Below are 22,409 nucleotides of genomic sequence, written 5' to 3'. Positions count from 1 at the left end.
AAAGATCTTCCACATCATACTGTGACACAGTTAGGGAGAATTAGGGGGGAATTTCATCTTATACAGGGGTTATATTCAAAAGTCAGACAAGGTAAAACAGAAATCACCTTAACTCTTACACTATTTACATTTCATTCCTGGTTACACAACAGTACTATTAAAAGAAAACTTGAAGGCGCGCCTGGGTGGCGCAGTCGGTTAAGCGTCCGACTTCAGCCAGGTCACGATCTCACGGTCCGTGAGCTCGAGCCCCGCGTCGGGCTCTGGGCTGATGGCTCGGAGCCTGGAGCCTGTTTCCGATTCTGTGTCTCCCTCTCTCTCTGCCCCTCCCCCGTTCATTCTCTGTCTCTCTCTGTCCCAAAATAAATAAAAAAAAAAAAAAAAGTTGAAAAAAAAATTAAAAAAAAGAAAACTTGAAGAACGTTCAAGAAACCCCTGAAAGTTGCTAAGTCTGCCCCTAAAGTACAGCGTGGTTGTGTGCCCAGCCCTTTACTGTCCTTGACCATAGTGAGTTCGGGCACCCTGGAGCCAGGTGAATGGAGGGCACGCACTACCCGAGTCTTCTGTCTTTCAGATGGTCCTCTGCTCCTCAGCAGCTGACAGGGGGAAAGACAGAGAAACGGTAAGTGCTCTGCTTCCCTGAGGAGTTGGCTCCACCTCACCGCGTGTCAGACGTGATGTTGGGGACGCATCAAAAAGAGTAACACCTGGCAGAGCACCCAGCCCGGGGACTGGCACACGACACGCGCTTGACATCCAGACCCATATACTGCTCACAGAAAACGGTGGAGAACTAGGCCGTCCATGTCCTGACTTGCCACGTTGGCATTTTCTGTTGTGGCCCAATCAACTACAATCCCCCAAATGGTCAGCCAGATAGAGTACAGAGGCTGGGAAAGACCGGAGAGGATTTGTGATCCAACCCTTTCCAGGCACCTACACTAACAGGTCCGTCTTGCATATAAGGAGAGAGACTTACTGCTCTGAGTGTCAGAGCTCCAGGCCAGGGCTTCCTGAGACAGTTGGTTCACCATGCTGCCTCTAAGCAGCCAACCAAGACGAAGGATGTATGATATGCAGCATCAACATTCATGCTGAGACTCAAGAAACATATCACGGGGCAATACCAAGGTGAAAAGGAAGTCTGCCGCATACAAATGGAACAAGTCTGTGTTAAAGCTGGAACCGTAACAAGCAGAAGGGTAAAATTCTCAAGTGCAGCTGCCAAAGATCGCCAGGTTGGCTAAAAGTACCATCAGTTCATTAATCCAAGCGTGCAATCCAACACGCACACACAAATGAGCCAGACACTGAAATAAATAAAAGTCTTTGCACTCCAAGAGCCTACAAACAACAAACAGGATATAATAACAGAGAGGAAGAGGTGACCAAGATTATTTAAAAATATCAATCTTAGAAAAGGCAACAATGAAAAACCTACAGCTAACATACTTAATGGTGGAAGACGGAATGTTTTCTATCTAAGTTCAGGAGCAGGGCAAGGGCATTCACTGTCACCACTTCTATTCAATACTGTGTTGGAGGTTCTAGCCAATGCAATAAAGCAAGAAAATTAAAGAAAGGGCATCCAGACTAGAAAGGAAGAAGTAAAATTCTCCTTATTTACAGTCAGCATCATCCTATCAATATAAAATCATAAGGAATCCACAGAAAAAAACTACTTGGATAAATGAGTTCAGCAAGGTTGCAGGATACAGGATCAACATACAAAAATCAATTGAATTTCTACATACTAGCAATGAAGAATCCAAAAGTTAAATTAAGAAAACAATTCCAAAAGTTAAATTAAAAAAACAATTACATTCGGGCATCTGGGTGGCTCAGCCGTTAAGTATCTGACTTCAGCTCAGGTCATGATCTCACAGTTCATGAGTTCAAGTCCCACATCAGGTGAGCACAAGCCCCGCTTCAGGTGAGCTCAAGCCCCACTTCAGGTAAAACATGAGCCCTGGGTAAGCCCTGCTTCTCTCTCTTTCTTTTCTCTTCTCTCTCTTTCTTTCTGTCTCCCTCTCTCTGCCCCTCATGGGATTCTCTCTCGAAAGAAAGAAAGAAAGAAAGAAAGAAAGAAAGAAAGAAAGAAAGAAAGAAAGAAAAGAAAAAGAAAAAAACAAAACAATTATATTCATTTTAGTATCAAAAAGAACAAATACTTGGGAATAAACTTATGAAAAGAAACATAAGATTTGTTCATTAAAAGTATAAAACACTGCTGAAAAAAAATTTTTTAATCTAAATAGAGACTTCATGTTCACATATTGGAGGATTCCATGTTGTTGAAATGATGATTGTTGGGGCACCTGGGTGGCTCGGTTGGTTGGGCATCTGACTTCGACTCAGGTCATGATCTCATGGCTCATGGGTTTGACCTCACGGGCTCTGTTCTGACAGCTCAGAGCCTGAAGCCTGCTTCAAATTTTGTGTCTCCATCTCTCTCTGCCTCTTCCCCACTCGCACTCTGCCTTTCTCTCTCTCTCTCAAGAATAAACATTAAAATAGAATGACAATTCTCCCCCAAAGTAATCTAGATTCAACACAAACTTCATCAAAATCCTAAGAGTTTTTTTTTTTACAGAAGTTACCAACTGATCCTAAAATGTATGTGGAAATGCAACAGACTCAGAATAGCCAAACCAATCTCAAAAAAAAAAAAAATTATATTTCCCAATTTTGAAACTTACTACAAAGCTACAATGATCATGACAATGTTGCAGTAGCATAAAGATAGACATATAGCATATAGATCAATGGAACTCTCAACAGAATTGAGAAACCAGAAATAAACCCTTATGTTTATGGTCAGTTGATATTCAAGAAGGTCCCAAGGTAATTCAAGGGGGAAAGGATAGTCTTTTCAACAAATGATGTTTAGAAAAATTGGATATTTCATGCAAAAAGATGGCCTTTAGATTAGGGTTCAGTGAACTCTAGTGCTTGAGCCAAATCTAACCCAACACTTTTATAAGTAAAGTTTTATTAGAACATAGCCACACTCATTTGTTTATACACTGACTGTGGCTTCTTTAACCCTATAATGGCAGAGTTGAATAGAAGTGATAGAGACCTTCTGGTGAGCAAAACAGAAAGTATTTACTAACTGGTCATTTACAGAAAAACTTTGCCAACCCCCGATTTAAAGCCTTACCTCATAACATATAAAAATTAACACAAAATGGATCATAGAACTAAATATAAAAGCCAAAACTATAAAACTCTCAGAAATATAGGAAAAAAAATTCATAACCTTGGGTTACACAAAGATTTCTAAGATATGAAGCACAACCAATAAAAGAAAAAACTGATAAACTTCATCAAAATTACAAGGTTTGCACTTCAAAAAAGACACCAATAAGAAAATGAAAAGACAAGCCATACGTTGGGAGAAAATATTTGCAATTTGTAATACGATAAAAGACTCATATCCAGGGGCGCCTGGGTGGCTCAGTCGGTTAAGCAGCCAACTTCGGCTCAGGTCATGATTTCACGGTCCGTGAGTTCAAGCCCCGCGTCAGGCTCTGTGCTGACAGCTCAGAGCCTGGAGCCTGTTTCAGATTCTGTGTCTCCCTCTCTCTGACCCTCCCCCGTTCATGCTCTGTCTCTCTCTGTCTCAAAAATAAATAAACATTAAAAAAAAAATTAAAAAAAAAAGACTCATATCCAGCATTAAAAAATCGTGTAAATCATAATAAAAAGACAAACAACCCTAGTAAAAGTGGGCAAAAGATCCGAATACATATTTCACTAAAGAAAATTTACGGATGGCAAATAAGCCCATGAAAAGATGTTCAACACGGTTAGATACTTGCATGTAAATTCATGCCACCGTGAAATTCATGCCACATGTAAATTCAAGCCACAGTGAAATACCATTTCATACCCACTAGAATTGCTACAATCAAGAAAACAAACAGTAAGTGTTGGTGAGGATGTCGAGAAGACGGAACCCTCATCTACTGCCAGCAGGAATGTAAAATGGTACAGCCGCTTCAGAAAACAGTTTGACAGTTTCTTAAAAAGTGAAACCTAACAACTCACTGAATTCATAAGCAGAATGACCCAGCAACTCTACCCTTAGGTATCTATGCAAGAAAAATGAAAATATAGGTCTGCCAAAAAAAAAAAAAAAAAAAAAAAAAGTTGTATGCAAATGTTCACAACATTATTCATGATATAAAGAACCGGAAGCAATTCAAATGTCCACCAACTAGTGACTGGATGAACAAAATACAGGACAGCCAGGCAATGAGATACTACTCAGCAATAAAAAGGAACAAGCTGCTGATATATGCTACATCAACAAACCGACACCAAAAACATCGTGCTCAGTGAAAGAAGCCAGACGTCAAAGATCTGAGTGCATTCATATGAAATGTCCAGAAAAAGCAAACTCAGAGCAACAGAAGGATTAATGGTTACCTGGGGCGGGGCGTGGAAGTGGGGACGGACTGCAAATAGGCACAAACGATCTTTTTAGGTCTTGAGAATAAATGTTCTAAAATCTGATTGTGGTGACAGTTGCTCAACTCCATAAGTCTGCTAAAAATCATTCAAATGGGTGAATTTCACATGTAAAAGACATCTCAAAAATATGATTTTAAAAACAGAGAAGAAAAACCACCACCATCAGAGAACATCTTTCCAAAGCACCACTCTTGATTAGAGACCTGCAGTGTTGCCTCCAAGGTAACACACGGACAAGCCCTCCCTGGCGATTCAGGACCCATCATCTGTCTAGCCTCAGTGCCTGGCCAGCTTTCAACATCCCGACCCCTCTGTTGCTGGCCAAGCACATGGCGTGTGGAGCCAGAATGAGCCTCCAACTCTACCCCTAACTAGCTGCGCCCTTGGGTTACTTGGCCTCCTTGAACCTATGTCACGTCTGAGATGTGGACAACAGCTCACAAGGTCAGCAGGAGGGGGATATCTGAGCTAGTGCTCAGAAAACACAGCACAGATTGCATGCTTCTCATGGCTGGCTCGGGCACATCTCCAGCGTCCCCCGCTCAGAGCGGCAGTGTCCACCATCCCACTGCAAGCAAGGATCCCCATTACTCTGCACACTTTTGTTTCCTTCAGAGTACTTGCAGCTTTTTCTTCCTTTGCCTCTTTTTTCCTTTCTTGGTCTGTTCTGACATTGGGCTGAGGCCTCCATGAGGGTAAGGACCTTATGCTTTGTCCCTGATGGCCTCTGCAAGGCCAGGCCCAGTGCTTGGCGAGTAATCTGTGTGCAGCGAGCATTTGCTGAGGTGAAGGATAAATTGTGGCTACAGGTACAGTGTTCAGGCATATGGCTTCTCTGGCAGGGGCATGTTTGGGGACTGTTTCTTGTGCCTCTTCTACATCCTCCTTGGTCCTCCCCTCGGCAGTGGTCCAGACTTGCCTCACGAAAGCAAGGAATGATGGCAAATGTGATGCAGCCAAGACAGTGTGATGGGTCTGGGGACACAGCTATCATGCAGCCGGCCAGGAAGTGAGTTGGGAAGAGTAGCAAGCAGCCAAGCAGCTGGAAAGGAAAAAGGCTGGAGAACAGTGGAGTCTAGACGTTGAAAAGCAACCAACTTCAGCTGAGTTACCAAATACGGCTGCTTCCATGGGGCAGAGAAGTGAGCACACACAGGACATTATTGTCGTGTGTGAACCTTCTCATTGGAGGATAAGGTTAAATATACTAGCTAAAATGAGATCTTTATGTATTTCACACATGCCTGCTCTGAAAACTGGAGTTGCATATAATTGCAGCATTTTGCATTAATTAAATTTCTCTTACCTTCCGTGGAATTAGGGCTTGAACTCAATATGTAAATTTATGCAAATAAATGTGCAAAGGAGCAAGGCCCTAGCACTGAATCTTAAGGGAACTTGAGTACTTTCCAGGATCAGGGCCTGGGGATTAAATACGAGTAGTCTTTAAGAATATTTAACTTTCTCTGAAGGACCTGGGGCAGATACTCTTCTTCGGCACCTACCTTCTACTTAAACTAACTTCTCATGTGGTTCATCCAATGATCTCTGCTGATTTTTTACTTGCCTGCTTAAGGACAAGGTGGACTCCCCAACTCTCAAGTAACTCTGCTAGTAGAAAAAGCCCCCACAACAAAACACTTCATTGCCATCACCTCCTTTCTCAAATCTCCCTCTCCCAAACCAGGCACACAAGTGGAAGGAAGGAAGGAAGGAAGGAAGGAAGGAAGGAAGGAAGGAAGGGACTCTCATTTGATGGGGCCATGCACCCCACTGTGTGCCTCTAGGCAAGTCATTTATTCTGATGAGTTTACAGTCAGTCACCAAACCTCCCTCTAATTTTAACAGTCTCTGGGAGAACTAAGTGGGGTGCCAGTACCTGTCGGAACAGGTAGAGGTTGTGTCGCACAATTTTCAGGCTGCCTTGCATATCACTGGGGGAGGGAGCTTGGAGTAGTGAGAAAAGGCTGTTTCTTGCACCCAAAAGATCTGGACTAAAGTCCCATCAGTCACTCAGATAATATCTCAAAGTTTGAACAGCCCTAAGCCTGATTCCCCATCTTTAAAGAGAACTTACACTTTGCGGAACTAAGGGAACTAGATGTAAAATGTACTAGTCTGATATCATACCGCCCCCCCAAAAATGATCCTCTGTCAACTTAGAGGAACTCAACTTCCTTGAATCTTAGAAGACCTGACTTTGACCTAATTTTCCAACATTCCCAAACACAGAATACCAGGTGACAAAGGTGAGAGAGCACCCAAATACAGCCAATGATGTTTTTCTAAATTCCAATTCAGGCTCCTGCCTCTCAACCTTCAAACAGGAGCCAACTCCTCCCCGTTTTGTCCTCATCAAGAGCCCGGTCAAGACTAGATAAGGCCTAGCAAGCACCAAATGTGCTAAGTACTATCCTAGACTAAGAATAGAGACCCCCACAAAACACTACTGTTTCTAAGCACTTACACACACATATCTTAAACAGTACCTAGGATTACACACCCTCCCCTGATTTTTCTAAAAACACAGGGATTGAGCCGCCTGGGTGGCTCAGTCAGTTAAGCACTGGACTTCGGCTCAGGTCATGATCTCAAGGTTCGTGAGTTCAAGCCCCGCATCAGGCTCTGTGCTGACAGCTCAGAGCCTGCAGCCTGCTTCGCATTCTGTATCTCCCTCTCTCTCTCTGCCCCTCCCCTGCTTGCACCTGTCTCTTTATCCCTCTCAAAAATAAATAAACATAAAAAAAAATTAAAAACACAGGGATTGAGATTCAAATAATAAGTTGTTCACCCAAGGGCACACCGCTAATGAGCATCTGCTCAGAAATCAGACTTCCTGAGGTCTTTTTCTGAGTTACTCTGTAATTTAACTAATTCACCTACACCCCTATCTGTGCATTCTATTTCAACGTGGTTGCTATTTCTTATGGTGGTTGCTGGTCTTATCCATTGAACCACTCAACAATGGTTTACAAACCACCCACTATGTGCCAGGCACAGGTGTATGAACTGCAGCATTCAGTCAACAGGGCTTGGAGTTGGCCTCCATCAATCCCAGCTCTCCCTCTTGTCATCTAGGTGACCTTGGGTAAGTTACTTCACTTCTCAGTGCCTTACTTGTCCTTATTGGCAACTAGAATTCTACCTCTCCCACGGGGCTGTTGAAAATTAAATGAGAGGTTGCCTGTAAAGGATTCAGAGGAATCCATGGTCCCCACTAAGAACTCAAATGTGAGCTGCTTTTATTATTCCTCTAAGTTCTGGGGATAGAGTCTTGAAAAGGACAAGAGCCTTGGTCTCAAGGAGCTTTCGCTGTGGTGGGAAACACAATAAACAAGTTAACTATCAATAGAGGTTCCCAATGGTGATTCTTTTATGGAAAAAAAAAAAAAATGTGTTGATAGTGTGGGTGGGGAAGCTACTTTAGATTGACCGGTCACCTAAGGATTACTCAGATGATTCTCAAACTGTGACAGTATGATAAGAGCCTCATCTAGGAAAAGACAGAGGGCAGAAAACAGCAAATGCAGAGGTCCTATGCTTGGAACAAGCCAACATCTTGCAGTCAGGAAGCCAGTAAATAGACGAGGCGGGAGGGAGGGAACTGGGTGAGATTCGGGCACACGGGTCAGCAGAACCGCTTTGTAAAACAAGGTAAAGTGGTTCCTCTTCATCTTAAATGAGCTAGACATCCACTGGAGAGGATTAAGCAAGGGGAAGGGCATATGATCTGATTCACAACTTTTAAACTGCTCCTTCGGCTGCGGTGTCGAGAATCCGAGAGCCTCAGTGAAGAGGCAGTTGCGTTGTGCTGGACTGGAAGCATCCCACGTACATGTAACACGACGTGTGCACTGGGGTGCAGGGGAACAAATGCAGGTCTGCAACAACTCAACCGGAGCTGGAATGTGGCCTCCCCACCTCTCCCCATTCTCCGCTTTCTCCCCCGATGCCAGGGTAGTGAAGCCTGAAGGCGGCCACTGCCCAGATGGCGGACACCGGGCATCCCCCGAGTCTCGGGTCCCTCACGTACACGGCGGAGGGAGAGATGCTCGCCACCAGGGCGTTGGGAGGGCTCAATGAGCGAGGCGCGCCCGCCTAATCTCGGGCCCGAACCTCCCCTCAGGCTGGCCCGCGCCCTCCACGCCCACCCGGCCCAGGCCGCGCTCGCTCTTCGCGCCCGCCGGCGGCCCGCTCACCCGGATGCCCTGCAGCACCCGGACCCGCTCCTCTTCGTCCATTCCGAAGGACACCCTGCGGGCCTCGCTGCTCTCGGTGCTCCCCATGGCAAGAGGCGAGCCGGCAGGCGGCCACGCGACTCGGCTCCAGAGCAACCAGACGGACGCCAGGCTCTGGCTCCCTATGCGCCCCGCGCTTCCCGGGACTCGGGCTGCTGCGGCACAAGCCAACAAAGCCCCGTCCTATTGGCCGCCGCCGGAGGTTCAGCCAATCATGTGGCGCGGGCCCGCGGGGCGTTGTGGGGGTTGTAGTCTTCAAGGTCCGAACTGCCCATCTGTAACTAGCGATCACGCGGAGGCATGGTGTGTGAGCGGTGGAAAGCGCGTTAGAGTGCAGCAGCCAGGGGAAAGATCACCCTGGAAGCAGAATCGAGGGTGATGATCTAAGGCCAGGAGACCAGCGGGGAGTCTGAGGCAGGCATGTCAGGGCGACCTTCGCATGGTTTGCTGCTTGGCGCCTTCAGCTAACTCGTGTTGAGCGGCGCTCAACTAAGAACTGGGCAAACATTGAACTAGCCGCGGAGAATGCAAAGACGAACAAGGCACGCCCAGCCATCGTGAGGTTTAGATGCAATGGAAGGAACAAATGAAAAGACAAACAAGCAAGCACATAAATAAACTTACTAATCACTGTGATAAATGCCAAAAACGGAAAACTACATCACAATGCCAGGGCGGAAATTAATAGGAGGGGGCCTCCTTTAATTTGAGAGGCCACAGCAACCTCTCTGAGAAGGAAACATTTGAGTTGAGACTTCAGGATGAGTAGGAGTCAGCCAGGAGAAGACGGGAAGAACTTGGCTAGGAACCAACCGGTATAAAGGCCCTGAGGCAAGGAAGACCTTGCCACCCACATTCAAGAAATAGAAAGAGGGCCCGGCCATGTGACTGGAAAGTGAGAAGGGATCCATAGGCAAGAAGGCCAGAGGAGCTGGAAGTGTTCAGATCACGTAGGGCCTTATAAGCCAGGGTCAAAATTTTATTCTAAATGCCCTGGAATGCAGTGAATGATCATAGGCATTTAGGAAACATTGGCCAATGAGCACACATGCCATGCATTGAGTGCAGTATATCAAGCATTGTGTTTATGCTTCTTATACAGGATCATATGTGTAATGGAGGAACATAAATGATTGCAATTTACAGCCACAGTGACCTTGAATGAAGCCCCCTTTTATTCAACTGAGTTTCTGAATGGCTTTGATTTACCAAGGTGGGCCTGGACGTGAGTTTGGAATCGAACCGAGGCACACTGGATTGCTACATGAAATAGCAAGAATCATTTGGAGCTGCTTTAGGGAACCTGGAAAAGAAGGAGTGAGGAGGAGAGAGACCAATGAGAATAGCTTCAGTGAAGAAGCCAGTGAACATTCCAGAGGTGGGGACAGAGGATTTTTATGAACAAAGGTATCTGCCACTGTCATTGAAAATACTTTGATTTGGGGCCTTTGATTTGAGTCACCTGGGTGACTCAGTCAGTTAAGCGTTCGACTTCAACTCAGGTCATGATCTCATGGTGCGTGGGTTCGAGCCCTGCATCAGGCTCTATGCTGACAGCTCAGAGCCTGGAGCCTGCTTCAGATTCTGTGTCTCCTTCTCTCTCTGCTCCTCGCCCACTCGCACTCTGTCTTTCTCTCTCTCTGTCTCAAAAATAAGTAAACATTAAAAAAAAAAAAAAAAAGAGGGGCCCGTAGGTGGCTCAGTCGGTTAAGCGTCTGACTTTGGCTCAGGTCATGATCTCACGGTTCACGGGTTCGTGAGTTTGAGCCCCTCGTCGGGCTTTGCGCTGACAGCTCGGACGGAGCCTGGAGCCTGCTTTGGATTTTGTGTCTCCCTCTCTCTCCACCCCTCCCCTGCTCGTGCCCTGTCGCTCTCTGTCTCTCAAAAATAAATAAACGCTGAAAAAAAATGTTTTTAATTAAAAAAAGAAAATGCTTTGATTTGTAAATCTCCCTCCTGCCCTTCTCTCCTCCCTTTCTCCCCTATAAGCAGAGCCCGAGAAAGTGATTCTGGTTCAAGTGGTTTATTGGGGAGTGCCTCCAGAGAAATGAAGGAAGGGAACAGGATGAGGTGGGAGAAAGCTAAGTAAAGATATGGTCAAAACTGGAGACTGGCTGTGGCCTAATTCTGGGTGGAGTAGCAGTGGGGGCGGTGCTCTAGAGAACAAATTATATCCAAAATTGGTTTCATCATTTGACAAGGGGACAGGCCTTCTGTGCCCCACATCAGTCAGTTAGTGACAGCCCAGGACAACTCCCCAGTGAAGGGGGCATCTGTGAGCTGCCAACAGCTCACAGCCACAGAAGCTGGGGGATGGTCTCACCGGCTGGTAAAAAATCTGGGTGGGGTACTATCAGTATCCACTCATGCTGCACATGTTTTTGAAGGTCTCCCAAACACCCAAACATCTATGGCTATGGAGGGGGCAGGGGGGTGTAAAAATTGAGGGAAGGGATGGGCTTCTCTTCCGGGTCAGATGATGGAATAACACCCTGAACTGATTCCGCAAAATGGGAGTCCGGACCGCAGATCTGAGCATGAGACGGTGTGCAGTCTTCCCCACCTCCACTGTGTGCAAAATCTGGGGAGAGAATCAGAGCCCCACAAGACTTAGATTGGGGGTGACAGTGCCAGCAGCCTAGCTGAGCCTCATGACAACCAACCTGATGAGTTCTATACTGCAAATAGGGGAAGATAACATGACATTATAAATCCAAAGTAGGATGAATAAAGGCAGTGGCATAGGAATGCAGAGGAAAGGAGAGGAAGGGAGATCTATATATTTTGAAGACCTTTGTGTCAGGTTCCATGACACAAGCATCATTTGTGTGCAGTTAATCCATAAGCAATTCATTTAATCCTGGAAACCATCCAGAGGGAGTTATTTCCCCATTCTAAGGCCTAGGAAACTGAGGCTTTGGGGAGGTAAGGTGTTGTAACAGGCCTACTAGTTGCTGCCCAATACCCATTCTCTCCTTCCTTACAACAGAACCCCAATCTCCTTCGGTGCAGCAACATACCTGGTTAGAAAAATTGGCCAAATTCAGAACAATTTGAGCATTATAACAATTTGACGATTTGAGCTTATAACATTAAATTTTTTTAATCCAATAGTCATGTGTTGAAAGAGAAGGTAGGAGAAAAAATGGATCACTTTACAAAAGAATGCCAGCAAATCAATGTGGGATTTAAAAATCACCATTTTGGGGCGCCTGGGTGGTGCAGTCGGTTAAGCGTCCGACTTCAGCCAGGTCACGATCTCGCGGTCCGTGAGTTCGAGCCCCGTGTCGGGCTCTGGGCTGACGGCTCGGAGCCTGGAGCCTGTTTCCGATTCTGTGTCTCCCTCTCTCTCTGCCCCTCCCCCATTCATGCTCTGTCTCTCTCTGTCCCAAAAATAAATAAACGTTGAAAAGAAAAATTAAAAATCACCATTTTGCTGGAGTGCCTGGGTGGCTCAGTTGGTTAAGTGTCCGACTTTGACTCAGGTCATGATCTTGTGGTTTGTGAGTTTAAGCCCTGTGTCAGGCTCTGTGCTGACAGCTCAGAACCTGGAGCCTGCTTCAGATCCCGTGTTTCCCTTTCTCTTTGCCTCTCCCTGCTCACTCTCTGTCTCTCAATAACAAGTAAACATTAAAAAAAATTTTTTAATTAAAAAAATCACCATTGTGCAAGGCTCAGTGAAGCAGGTGAATCGGGCAAAAGTCATCAATGGATACTAAAAGCATTGAGTGAAAGGTGGTTGGAGAACAGGATATTCAGGTAACCTGCAAGTTTCACTGCAGATTTCTTAACTATTACAAAGGGAAACGGGATTACAGTGACATGACCTGGGTGTGGCTGCCTTAACCAAATGGTCAGATTTAGGATACAGAGAGTGGGACCATCGGACTTGATGTCCCTCCTGACGGAATGCAGTAAAGCGCACACACAGCTCCTGTGGAGTGGTATCAAAGATGTGTGACCTGAATCTAATCACAAGGAAACAAGCAGGCAGATCCACAATGTGAAACCTTCCATAAAACAACTGTCCTGGACTCTTCCAAAAGGTCAATGTCGTGGAAAGCAAAACAAAACAAAGATGCAGACAATGAAATGTAACGGAGAATCTTGATTAGATCCCGGATTAAAATGACAACAGCAAAGGGGTACCTGGCTGGCTCAGTCGGTTAAGCATCTGACTTTGACCTAGGTCATGATCTCACGGTTCCTGGGTTCGAGCCTCCCATCGGACTCTGTGCTGACAGCTCAGAGCCGGGAGCCTGCTTCAGATCCCGTATCTCCCTTTCTCTTTGCCCCTCCCCCACTCACACTCTGTCTCTTTCTCTCAAAAGTGAATAATCATTAAAAAAGTTGTTTTAAATGACAACAGTAAAAACAACAACGACGCTATAGAAAGGTACTTGGGATGACTGAGAAAGTTTTGGATACAGAACAATGTCCTAGGTGATATTATTGAATTAATGTTTATTTTCTTGTTCTTGGGAGATGTATACTAAAGTACTTGGGGGTGGAGTATCCTAGTATCTGCAACGTGCACTTAAACCATTCAGAAAAAAGTGTTCACGATAGGTGAATCTAGGTGATTCCTAGATTATATAGGGATATATGTATATATTAGAGTCCATTGTATTATTCGTTCACTGTTCATATAGTCTTGAAAATTTTCGGAATAATAAGTAGGAGGGAAATAAAATAAAATTCTGCACTTTGCAGGGTGCCTGGGTGGCTCAGTTAGTTGAGTGTCTGACTTCGGCTCAGGTCATGATCCAATGGTTCATCAGGCTCACTGCTGTCAGCGCAGAACCCGCTTCGGATCCTCTGTCCCGCTCTTTCCCTGCCCTTCCCCTGCTCATGCTCTCTCTTAAAAAAAAAAAAATGCACTTGGCAAAAAAATATCTCCTGCCCCAGGTTTCCTTGACTGTGGCATCACCTGGAAGTGACCTTGTGACCTAGCTTTAGCCAAGGAGGCTCTTGAGCAGTGTGGTACCTGGAGAACAGCACAGGGCCTGAAGAGAGCAGTAGGACCCCGGGCATATTATTGAATATCTTTGTGCCTCAGTTTTCTGATGGATATGAGTCGTGTTGATACTACACTTCCAGAGCTCAGCACTTAGTGAACTAAGTTGGTGACAGCAATTATTATCGAAGGATTTTGTTTTTGGAGATAATACTTTGGCAACTAGTATAGAGGGTGTGTTGGAGAGGGCCTTGTGTGAAAGAGCTTCTCTTAGATTGGGTTCTCCAAAGTCAAATGAGGAAGAGAAGGGCTGGTAGAGTAGAAAAGTAAGAAAAGTAATGTACTTTGTCCGTGTTAAAAGCCAAAAGGGAGCTTTCTCCATAAGGTCAGGAAAAAGACAAGGATATCTCCTTTCATCACTTCTGTTCAGTTTGTACAGAGGTTCCAACCAGGGCAGAAAAGACAAGAAAATGAAATAAAAGTCATCCAGATTGAAAAAGAAGAAGTAAAACAATCTCTGTTTGCAGATAATGTGGTCTTGTGTATAGAAAATCCTAAGGAATACACACACACACACACACACACACACACGCACGCATGCACACTCAACAGGGCTAATAAGCAAGTTCAGCAAGGGTTCAGATTATAAGTTCAATACACAAAAATCAGTTCTATTTCTATACACTCACAAAGAACAATCCAAAAATCATATTAAGAAGATTCCAGGGGTGCATGGGTGGCTCAGTCAGTTAAGCGTCCAACTCTTGATTTAGGTTCAGATCCCGCTTTCACACTTTCAAGCCCCACATCAGACTCTGTGCTGACCGCTTGGGATTCTTTGTCTCTCCCTCTCTCTCTGTCCTTCCCCTACTTGTGCTGTCTCTGTCTTTCTGAAAATAAATAAATCTACTAAAAAAAACAAAAACAAAAAACAAGGGCAAGGTACCCGAATAGACATTTCTCCAAAGAAGATTTACAAAAAGCCAGCAGGTACATGAAAAGATGTTCAACATGACTAGTCATTAGGGAAATGAACATCTAAACCACGATGAGATATCACCTCCTGTAGAATGGCCTTCCCTGAAAAGACAAGGGGTTAACAAATGATGGCATGGATGTGGAGAAAGGGGAATCCTTGTACACTGTTAATGGGAATGTAAACTGGTGCAGCCACTCTGGAAAACAGTATGGAGGATCTTCAAAAAATCAAAGATAGAATCACCATATGATCCAGCATTTCTGCTTCTGGGAATATATCCAAAGATAATGAAAACACTAACTCAAAAAGACATCTGCAGCAGTATTTACAATAGCCAAGGCATGGAAACAACCTAAGTGTCCATCAGTAGAGGAAGGGGAAAAGAAGTGGTATATATGTATAGTACGGAATATTATTCAGCCATTTAAAAAAATGAGAAAATCCTACCATTTACAACAACATGGATGGAACTTGAGGGTATCGTGTGAAGCGACACAAGTCAGACAGAGACAGACATGTTCTCACTTATAGGGGGGAATTAAAAAAAAACTCATAGAAAAAGAGATCAGAGTTGTGGTCACCAGAGGCAGAGGGCGGGGGAAGAGGGAATTGCCGAAGGTGGTCAAAAGACACAAACTTGCAGTTATAAGGTAAGTCAGTCCAGTGACTTATTGGCTAACATCCCATGGTAACATTTCCGGTATATTTCCAGTAAAGTCATTAGGAGAGTACATTGCAGGTAAGTACATTCAAAAATCCAAAGTACAGTCCAGGAAAGTCTTTAGGAGAGTAAATCCTGAGAGCTCTAGTCACAAGGAGAAATTAATTCCTTTATTCTTCTTTCTTTTGTTCTTGTATCTATATGAAAAGATGGATGCCAGCCCAATCTTTTATGGTAATGTATGTAAGTCAAACCACCATGCTGTAAGCCTTCAACTTACATATTCTTGTATGTCAATTCTCAATAAAACAGGGAGAAAAAGAAAAACAAAGAGTAGGCTCCGAGATTAGAGAAGTGGGCCCCTGCTTTTCTCTGCCTCGGTGACCCCTCATTTCATGTTCCACTGGTCATTGGGTCACATGGCTTCACCCAGACTGTAAGGGCTGAGGAGTGCGGTCTTCTCTGAATAGAAGGAAAGAGGGGAGTGCTATCTAAGCCCAACTGATGAATGAACAACACTTTGCTCCCTGACTGTTTTCTGGGAAGTTCCATATAAGAAAAATGGACTGATAATAACTAAGAAACTCCAGATGCTGAAATGCCCTACTGAGATCGCAATCCATTTTGTGAATAGATGTATCATGATAACCGCATCCACGTCTTCTGCCATGCAATAATTGTCTTCCATAGATGCTTCCTGGGTGCTGAAATTGTCACTCTGTGATGCTGACGTGGATATACCTTTGAAGGCATGACTTGAGCCCCTCATACCTACCCCCGAGAGGCCTGAAGAACAAGAAACGGCTGGATTTGGGGGCCAGTGTACCCTGGAGCCCATCGAGGCTCGCTATTGAGGACTTTGTTGAGAAGACTGAGAGCTGGGTGGGTTTTGAGAGGTGGAGCAGGGGTAGGGGCAGGGCCGGCCACGTTGAAGGAGAGTAGGGTTTGGCATGAAGGAAAGGAAAAAGACGGACACTCTGCAGGAAGCGGAAAGCTGGGGAAAGTGGTCATGGTTAAAAGTGGCAGATGACTAGATTCAGTTCTGTGGTGTGTGACAGGACCCTCTCCTCCATCTCTGTCTCATCTTCAGTAAGAGGTTCATCTCAGGCATCCGTGCTTTTCAACTAGATTAGGTAGTTTGATGCAACAATGTTTGGATCTGGCTCCTAGCAGACTAGATCCCCCAGATTCACCCTTGCCATTGCTAAAGACCCTTCTCTTAGAGAGCGGTTGGCCAATGGTGGACCTAAGGAAGGAGACAGGGCCCAGAGTACCAAAGAATTGGACATGGCGGGAAAAACGCTGGAATGTTTGGTTGAATCATGAGGATGCAAGCCTTGAGTGCCAAGTACATGACTCAAAGCTTGAGGCAGTGGACGGTAGAGAACTCTTGATTTTTGGAGCTGGGGAGGGATCTGATCCAAGCCGTGCTTTGGGATGCTCTCTTCAACCCCAGAATGGAGGATGTCTTTGGAGAAGCCCTGGAGATGGTCGATGACAAAGCCTGTCCCTGAAACACAACCTGGTCAAAATGCAGAGAGCACTATTTGATCTCCACTATGATCTGAAGTTTAAGGCCATCTGCACTACCCGCCCCCTTGCCTGGCCCTTGACATTGTTGGTTAGGGGAACCTCCTTTCCCAGCCCTGTGTTTCCACAGGAAGAACACTCATTAGCATAACACTTTTTTTTTAATGTTTATTTATTTGTGAGAGAGAGACAGAGAGACAGAGCACAAGTGGGGTAAGGGGCAGAGGAAGAGAGAGACACAGAACAGTCTCCAGGCTCTGAGCTGTCAGCACAGAGCCTGACGCGGGGCTTGAACCCATGAACCGTGAGATCATGACCTAAGCTTAAGTTGGACACTCAAGTTGGACCACCCAGGCGCCTCTTAGCATAACACTCTTGGTCCATCTATGGTGGCTTGAATTTCGAGGAGGGATTTGGCATGTGACACTTGTAGGTTTCACCCTCCGAGGTCTGCGTATATGGAACACGCGCATCTCCATGTGGGGGACTTAGTAAGAGTCTGGATCCACCAGCTATCAAGGCTCTTCCCGTCTTTCTCCTCAGCATGTTGATCACATCTGTCCTTATGGTGTCAGGACGTCAGTCTCAGCTCTGGGGATCTGCCCACCATGGCTGGCTGGAAAAAGGGTTCCCTCCCTCTCTGCACAAAGGAAATCATTCTCAGAAGTTGCATCGGCCAGTCATGGGTCACACCCTACCCTAAACCAGGCCGTGGCAAAGGGGACAGGATGGCCACAACCACTTTAGAGCAGCGGGATCATATCCTGGGCTGGACACACCTCCTGAAGACAACAGCCCCACCCATACCTTCCTAAATAGTCCCTTTATTATTCAAGTGGCCCTTTTGAGCAGCCTTCTGTTTCCTGCCAGGCCTGGATTGTCCCAGGGCTGCTGGGTGTGCAGTGCAAGGTGTGTTGTGTGGCACATCGCTGAGAATGAGTGTGAGTGTGTGTGTGTGTGTGTGTGTGTGTGTGTGTGTGTGAACAAGGGAAGGGAGGGAGCAAACCCACACAATGAAGCTGCCCCATCCATTGTTCCCAGGCCCTCACCAGGGCTCAGGTCCCCCGCTGGCTGTCCTAAAATCCGGGAAGTTCCCGGTGTGAAACAAAGCCTCCAGATGGAATGAATCAGCTGAAAAGCGTAAGTGGATCAAGCAGAAAGTCAGGATCAGCTTCCCGGCCCTAATTTCCTATTCTGCTTCTCTGAGTTTTCAGCTTCAGCTTCTGCCCTGGATTTAACTGCTCAGCCCTGCGAACGGCTGCTTAGCGAGCAGAACAGCCAGCTGGGGCAGGCAGGATCAGGCTCCCTGGAGCCCGGATTGTCTACACCCCAGCAGTTGCACTGCGGGAAGGTCACCCCCTTCCTGAGCAGAGCTGGCTGGGAGTTGGGGAGGCAGGGAACGTGCATGGCCAAGGATTGCAGTGGAAACAGAGGGAAGCTGGCTCCACAAAGTCAGGGGGGCCACAGAACTCACAGCAAGGGCATGGACACCAAAGACTGCTTAGCCAGATTCCCATTTCTTCTCTAATTAGTCTCCTTTTACACACACGCGCGCGCACGCACACGCACACGCACACACTCATGCACAGCTGTAATCTGAAAGGCAGACCCAGACCCAGGTGGAGGCTGGGCTTCCTACCCTGCTTCAAGCAAAGTCTCTGGTGTCTGGGGCCTAGCGTGCTTAGCACACCCAGAGCAGGTTGGGACGTGGGCAACCACAACCAGACAAAAGCTCACAAAGTCAGGGCTCCAGAGTAGCCCAGAGCACGCCACGGCTCCCGGGCCCTGGGCAAGTGGCAGGTCCCAGACGAGAGCCACAGGGTTCTTGGAGATCTGCTGACCTGGACCTGCCCCTGCTGCTCCCCTCACCCCCCATCCCCCACCGCCAGGAACACCCCCTCCTGTTCTTCCCAGGGAACGTCTCCTCATCACGGGAGTCTTGATCCTGAAGTGGGGAGACCAGATTGGGTGGAGGCCCGAGACGCAAGCGGGGGAGCAGCAGGGGGCAGAAGAGCAAAGGAGAGACAGTGCCCAGAGGCGGTGGGGGGTTGGGAGGGTGGGGGCGGGCCTGGAGTTATGGGGGCTGTGAGGAGGTATGGGAACAGATAGAATTTCCCTTTTTTTGGTACTTGCGCCCGAACATATGAGTAGTCCCTGGGTCAGCTGGGCTATTATTGTGAGGCGGGTCCTCATGACCCTGTTTGCACTCAGCCCCGAGGTCACCGTGGGCCCTTTGACCTTAGTGAGTTTCCCATTGCTCAAGCCTGTTGCCTAAAAGCGGCCTCTTCAGATGTCACCTCCTGAGCCAGGCCGCCTCTTCCCCCCTCACACTCCTGTGTTTTACTTTCTTCTTCCCTGAAAAAAAAAAAAAAACATCACTGTCTGGATCTTTGCTGCTTATATATTTGTTTATGGTTGGTCTCTGGCCAGTATCACCACAACACATGCACACAGAGCTCCTAAGGTGGAAGCTTCAGAGAAGAGGTCTGCATCTGCTCCATCTATCCCTGAATCCCTAGCATGTAGCCCAGGGCCTGGCACAGAGAGGGTGCTCAGGAAACCCTGACTGGATGAATGAATGAATGAATGAATGAATATGAACCCCCATTAGAGAGAGAAGGAAGTGAATGATTAAGAGTAAAGACTTGCCTTTCAATCCCAGCTGTGCTGTGTGATCAGTAAGTTACTTGCCCTCTCTGTGCCACAGTTTCCCCATCTGTAAAGCAGGGATAAGCACCAGCACATGCCCACGGGGTTGGTGCGGGATTGCGTGAGTTAATACGCATATTGCCCTAGAACCTGGCAAAGAGGAAATACTCAATTATCAGTAGTTATTATTATGCTATCCATCATCCTGAGAAATCTGCCAAATGAGGCTCAGGTAAGAGATGAGACTTGCCTGAGGTTACACAGCTAGAAGGTGGCAGAGACAGGATTTGAACCCAAATATCTAAAACATTAGGGCCCTTTCTAGGGTCCCACTTGGACTTAGCACACTATCCCCTTGGAGTGTGGCCTGTCTGGCCCTTGGGTATGGCATTTAGGAGCTGGGATGAAGGCAGACTGGTTATCGACCCACGTGACCATTGGTAGTCCGGGCTTGAGGCCCGAGAAGGCGTGTGGGCATGGGACAGGGAAAGAGGGGCTGCTGGTCCAGGAGGCTTGGCACCCTGCTCCCTCTGGCTACCAGTCCTGATAGGGAAACCATGTTGGCACCCAGCCTGGGAGGAGCCGCCCCCACCCCCGGCTTCTGGCCCCACTGGTGATTCCTTCCACCTCTGTAGCTCACATGAAAAGTCACAGAGCCATCCCCCTTCCCCATCATGGGACTCTTAGAGTTCAAGGTTTATGAATTTGTTAAAATGCGCCCGCAAGCTTTAAGGAAATAACAAGAGCTACAAATTGACACGATTCCTTGGAGAGCTCAGTGGTAATCCTAGTTGCCTACTTGGCACTTGGTTTTCCAGCCTTTTGCATCAATTAGCAGAGGAAGAGAGACGCCTACCCCTGAGTCCCCCAGGAGCTCTGAGCTGCTGTGGGAGCCTCCTTCAGAACAGTGTGAGGAGCATGGCAGGGGTCACCTTCTCTGCATTCAAGCCTATTACCCAAGTCCTGCATAGAGCAGAGGCCACACCAGAGTGCGGCTGGAGGACTTTATCCTGTCTGTCACTCCTACTTAGTCATGCTAAACAAAGTACCCTCTAAGTAGAAAACCTGTGTTTGCATTGCAAACAGAGCTTCAAGACAAGATCTCCCAAAGCTCCCCTCGCCTCATGGGTGGCTTGCACAATTTTGTGCTTATTTGCACAACCTCTTGCAATGAAAATCCACATCCGATGCATGTCAGAGCCTAGAACACAACAGGAATTATCAATATTTGCTGAGTGACAGTGTGACTTGCAAATACAGCATCATCGTGTGGGTGGGCATGCTGCAGGAGGGCTGGTGCCCAGAGGGCCCTGGAGCCCCAGGGAGCATGAGGAAGGGTCTCGAGAGGAATGGCCTCCCGAAGATGGAGAGGGGACATGCCGGGCAGAACACCAGGGAAGGCCAGGAGACGGTGGGGCCTCAGAAAGGCATGTGAGCCAGGATGCAAAATCAGCAGCCGTCTAATCTTTCTGGGGGGACTTCCCAAAGAAGTGAGGCCAGGCCTCTTGCTGGACTCCTTCTGGTCGTTGTAACAGTCGTGATAACAGTAACGCCGAAGTGTAAGAAGCAGCAACCAACGAGGGCCAGGCTGAGCTGGCTTGAGCTCTCCTCTCAAGCTCATCTCCAAGGAGCATGCTACCTGACCACACAGACCATTTCCCGGGCCTTTCTGATGGAGTTGGGAAGAAGATTGGGGAATGTTCGGATCTAGTGTAATCCTCAAACAACCCGATGCGGTATTACTATGACTACTATTATTCCCCCTTCAGGGATGATGGCCCTGGTCAGGAGGGACCCGGCCTCCACAGCACACAGCTATATAATTGGCGGGGGGCCCGGGGGGACCACCGCTTGGAGCTGGTGTGGCAAGGACACACCACACTTTTAAAGGGCTGAGCCTCCTGATTTCACACTTGTCCGGGGAAACGGACTCCAGCCTGGTAGCAGTTTTTCACTCAGGGAACAGACCACCCACCAGTGCCCTCCTCCCACCCTTCTGATGGACTGTTATGACTAATACAAACCATGCTACGACAAACCATCGTGTATGGGTGTCCTTGTGCACCTGTGCAAGGTTTCTGAAGCACAGATTCCTAAAAGTGAAGCTGCCGTTCAAGGCATGGGTACCACTCAGTCTATACCAACCGTTCTACCCGCCACCAGTGCGTGAGAATGCCAACTTCCCCCCACCTTTGCCAACAGAGGTGGTACCATTTAATTTTTGCCAGGGTGATGGAGGAAAAAAATACTCATTTCCGTTTTAGTTGCAACTCCCTAAATATTCCACCTAAAATACCTCTAAGTTTGTTTATCGGTCATTGATACTTCTTTTGAAACGTCAATTGTCTTTTCATCTATTTCGTCCACCTTGTCTGTCTTGTTTCGGGTCCTTTTGTTATTGATTTGTAGGAGCTCTTTATTTCAGACGTTTTAACTGTTTTCTCCCAGCCTCCCACTTGTCTTTTAATTTTATGTTATTTTTTAAAAAATTTTTTAAATGTTTATTTATTTTTGAGACAGAGAAAGACATAGCATGAATGGGGGAGGGGCAGAGAGAGAGGGAGACACAGAATCGGAAGCAGGCTCCAGGCTCTGAGCCATCAGCCCAGAGCCTGACGCGGGGCTCGAACTCACGAACCGTGAGATCGTGACCTGAGCCGAAGTCGGATGCTCAACCGACTGAGCCACCCAGGCGCCCCAATTTTATGTTATTTTTTGACAAACAAACTGAATTTTGTGTTCAGCCAAATCTTTAAGTCACGCCCCCCCCCCTTTTTTTATTTGTAGATGTTATGTATTTGTAAGGAAGTATCTCCTACTAAGATCGTAAGCAGGATTTTTTTACGTTGACCTTTTAAAACTATTGGTAATTTATTTTTATTATGCCATGGTCCTGCTATACAGGATTTTTTCCAT

General features: G+C 46.7%; 1 protein-coding gene across 4 annotated transcripts in view; it reads right to left on the bottom strand.

Moving 5' to 3' along the window:
* CHCHD6 (coiled-coil-helix-coiled-coil-helix domain containing 6) overlaps nucleotides 1-8,867 on the bottom strand; it is a 251,749-nt gene extending 242,882 nt beyond the window's left edge. For all 4 annotated transcript variants that reach the window (XM_040463272.1, XM_040463274.1, XM_040463275.1 and 1 more), the window contains exon 1: nucleotides 8,679-8,867. In XM_040463272.1, coding sequence (XP_040319206.1) covers nucleotides 8,679-8,765 — 87 coding nt within the window. In that variant the 5' untranslated portion in view covers nucleotides 8,766-8,867. The remainder of the gene's footprint in view (nucleotides 1-8,678) is intronic.
* Between the last annotated feature and the right edge of the window lie 13,542 nt (nucleotides 8,868-22,409).

This window comes from Herpailurus yagouaroundi, unplaced genomic scaffold (assembly GCF_014898765.1).
Source record: "Herpailurus yagouaroundi ecotype Mexico unplaced genomic scaffold, PumYag 387, whole genome shotgun sequence".
NCBI lineage: Eukaryota > Metazoa > Chordata > Mammalia > Carnivora > Felidae > Herpailurus > Herpailurus yagouaroundi.
Note: the sequence above shows the minus strand (reverse complement) of the source record. Positions and strands in the feature narration are given on the sequence as shown.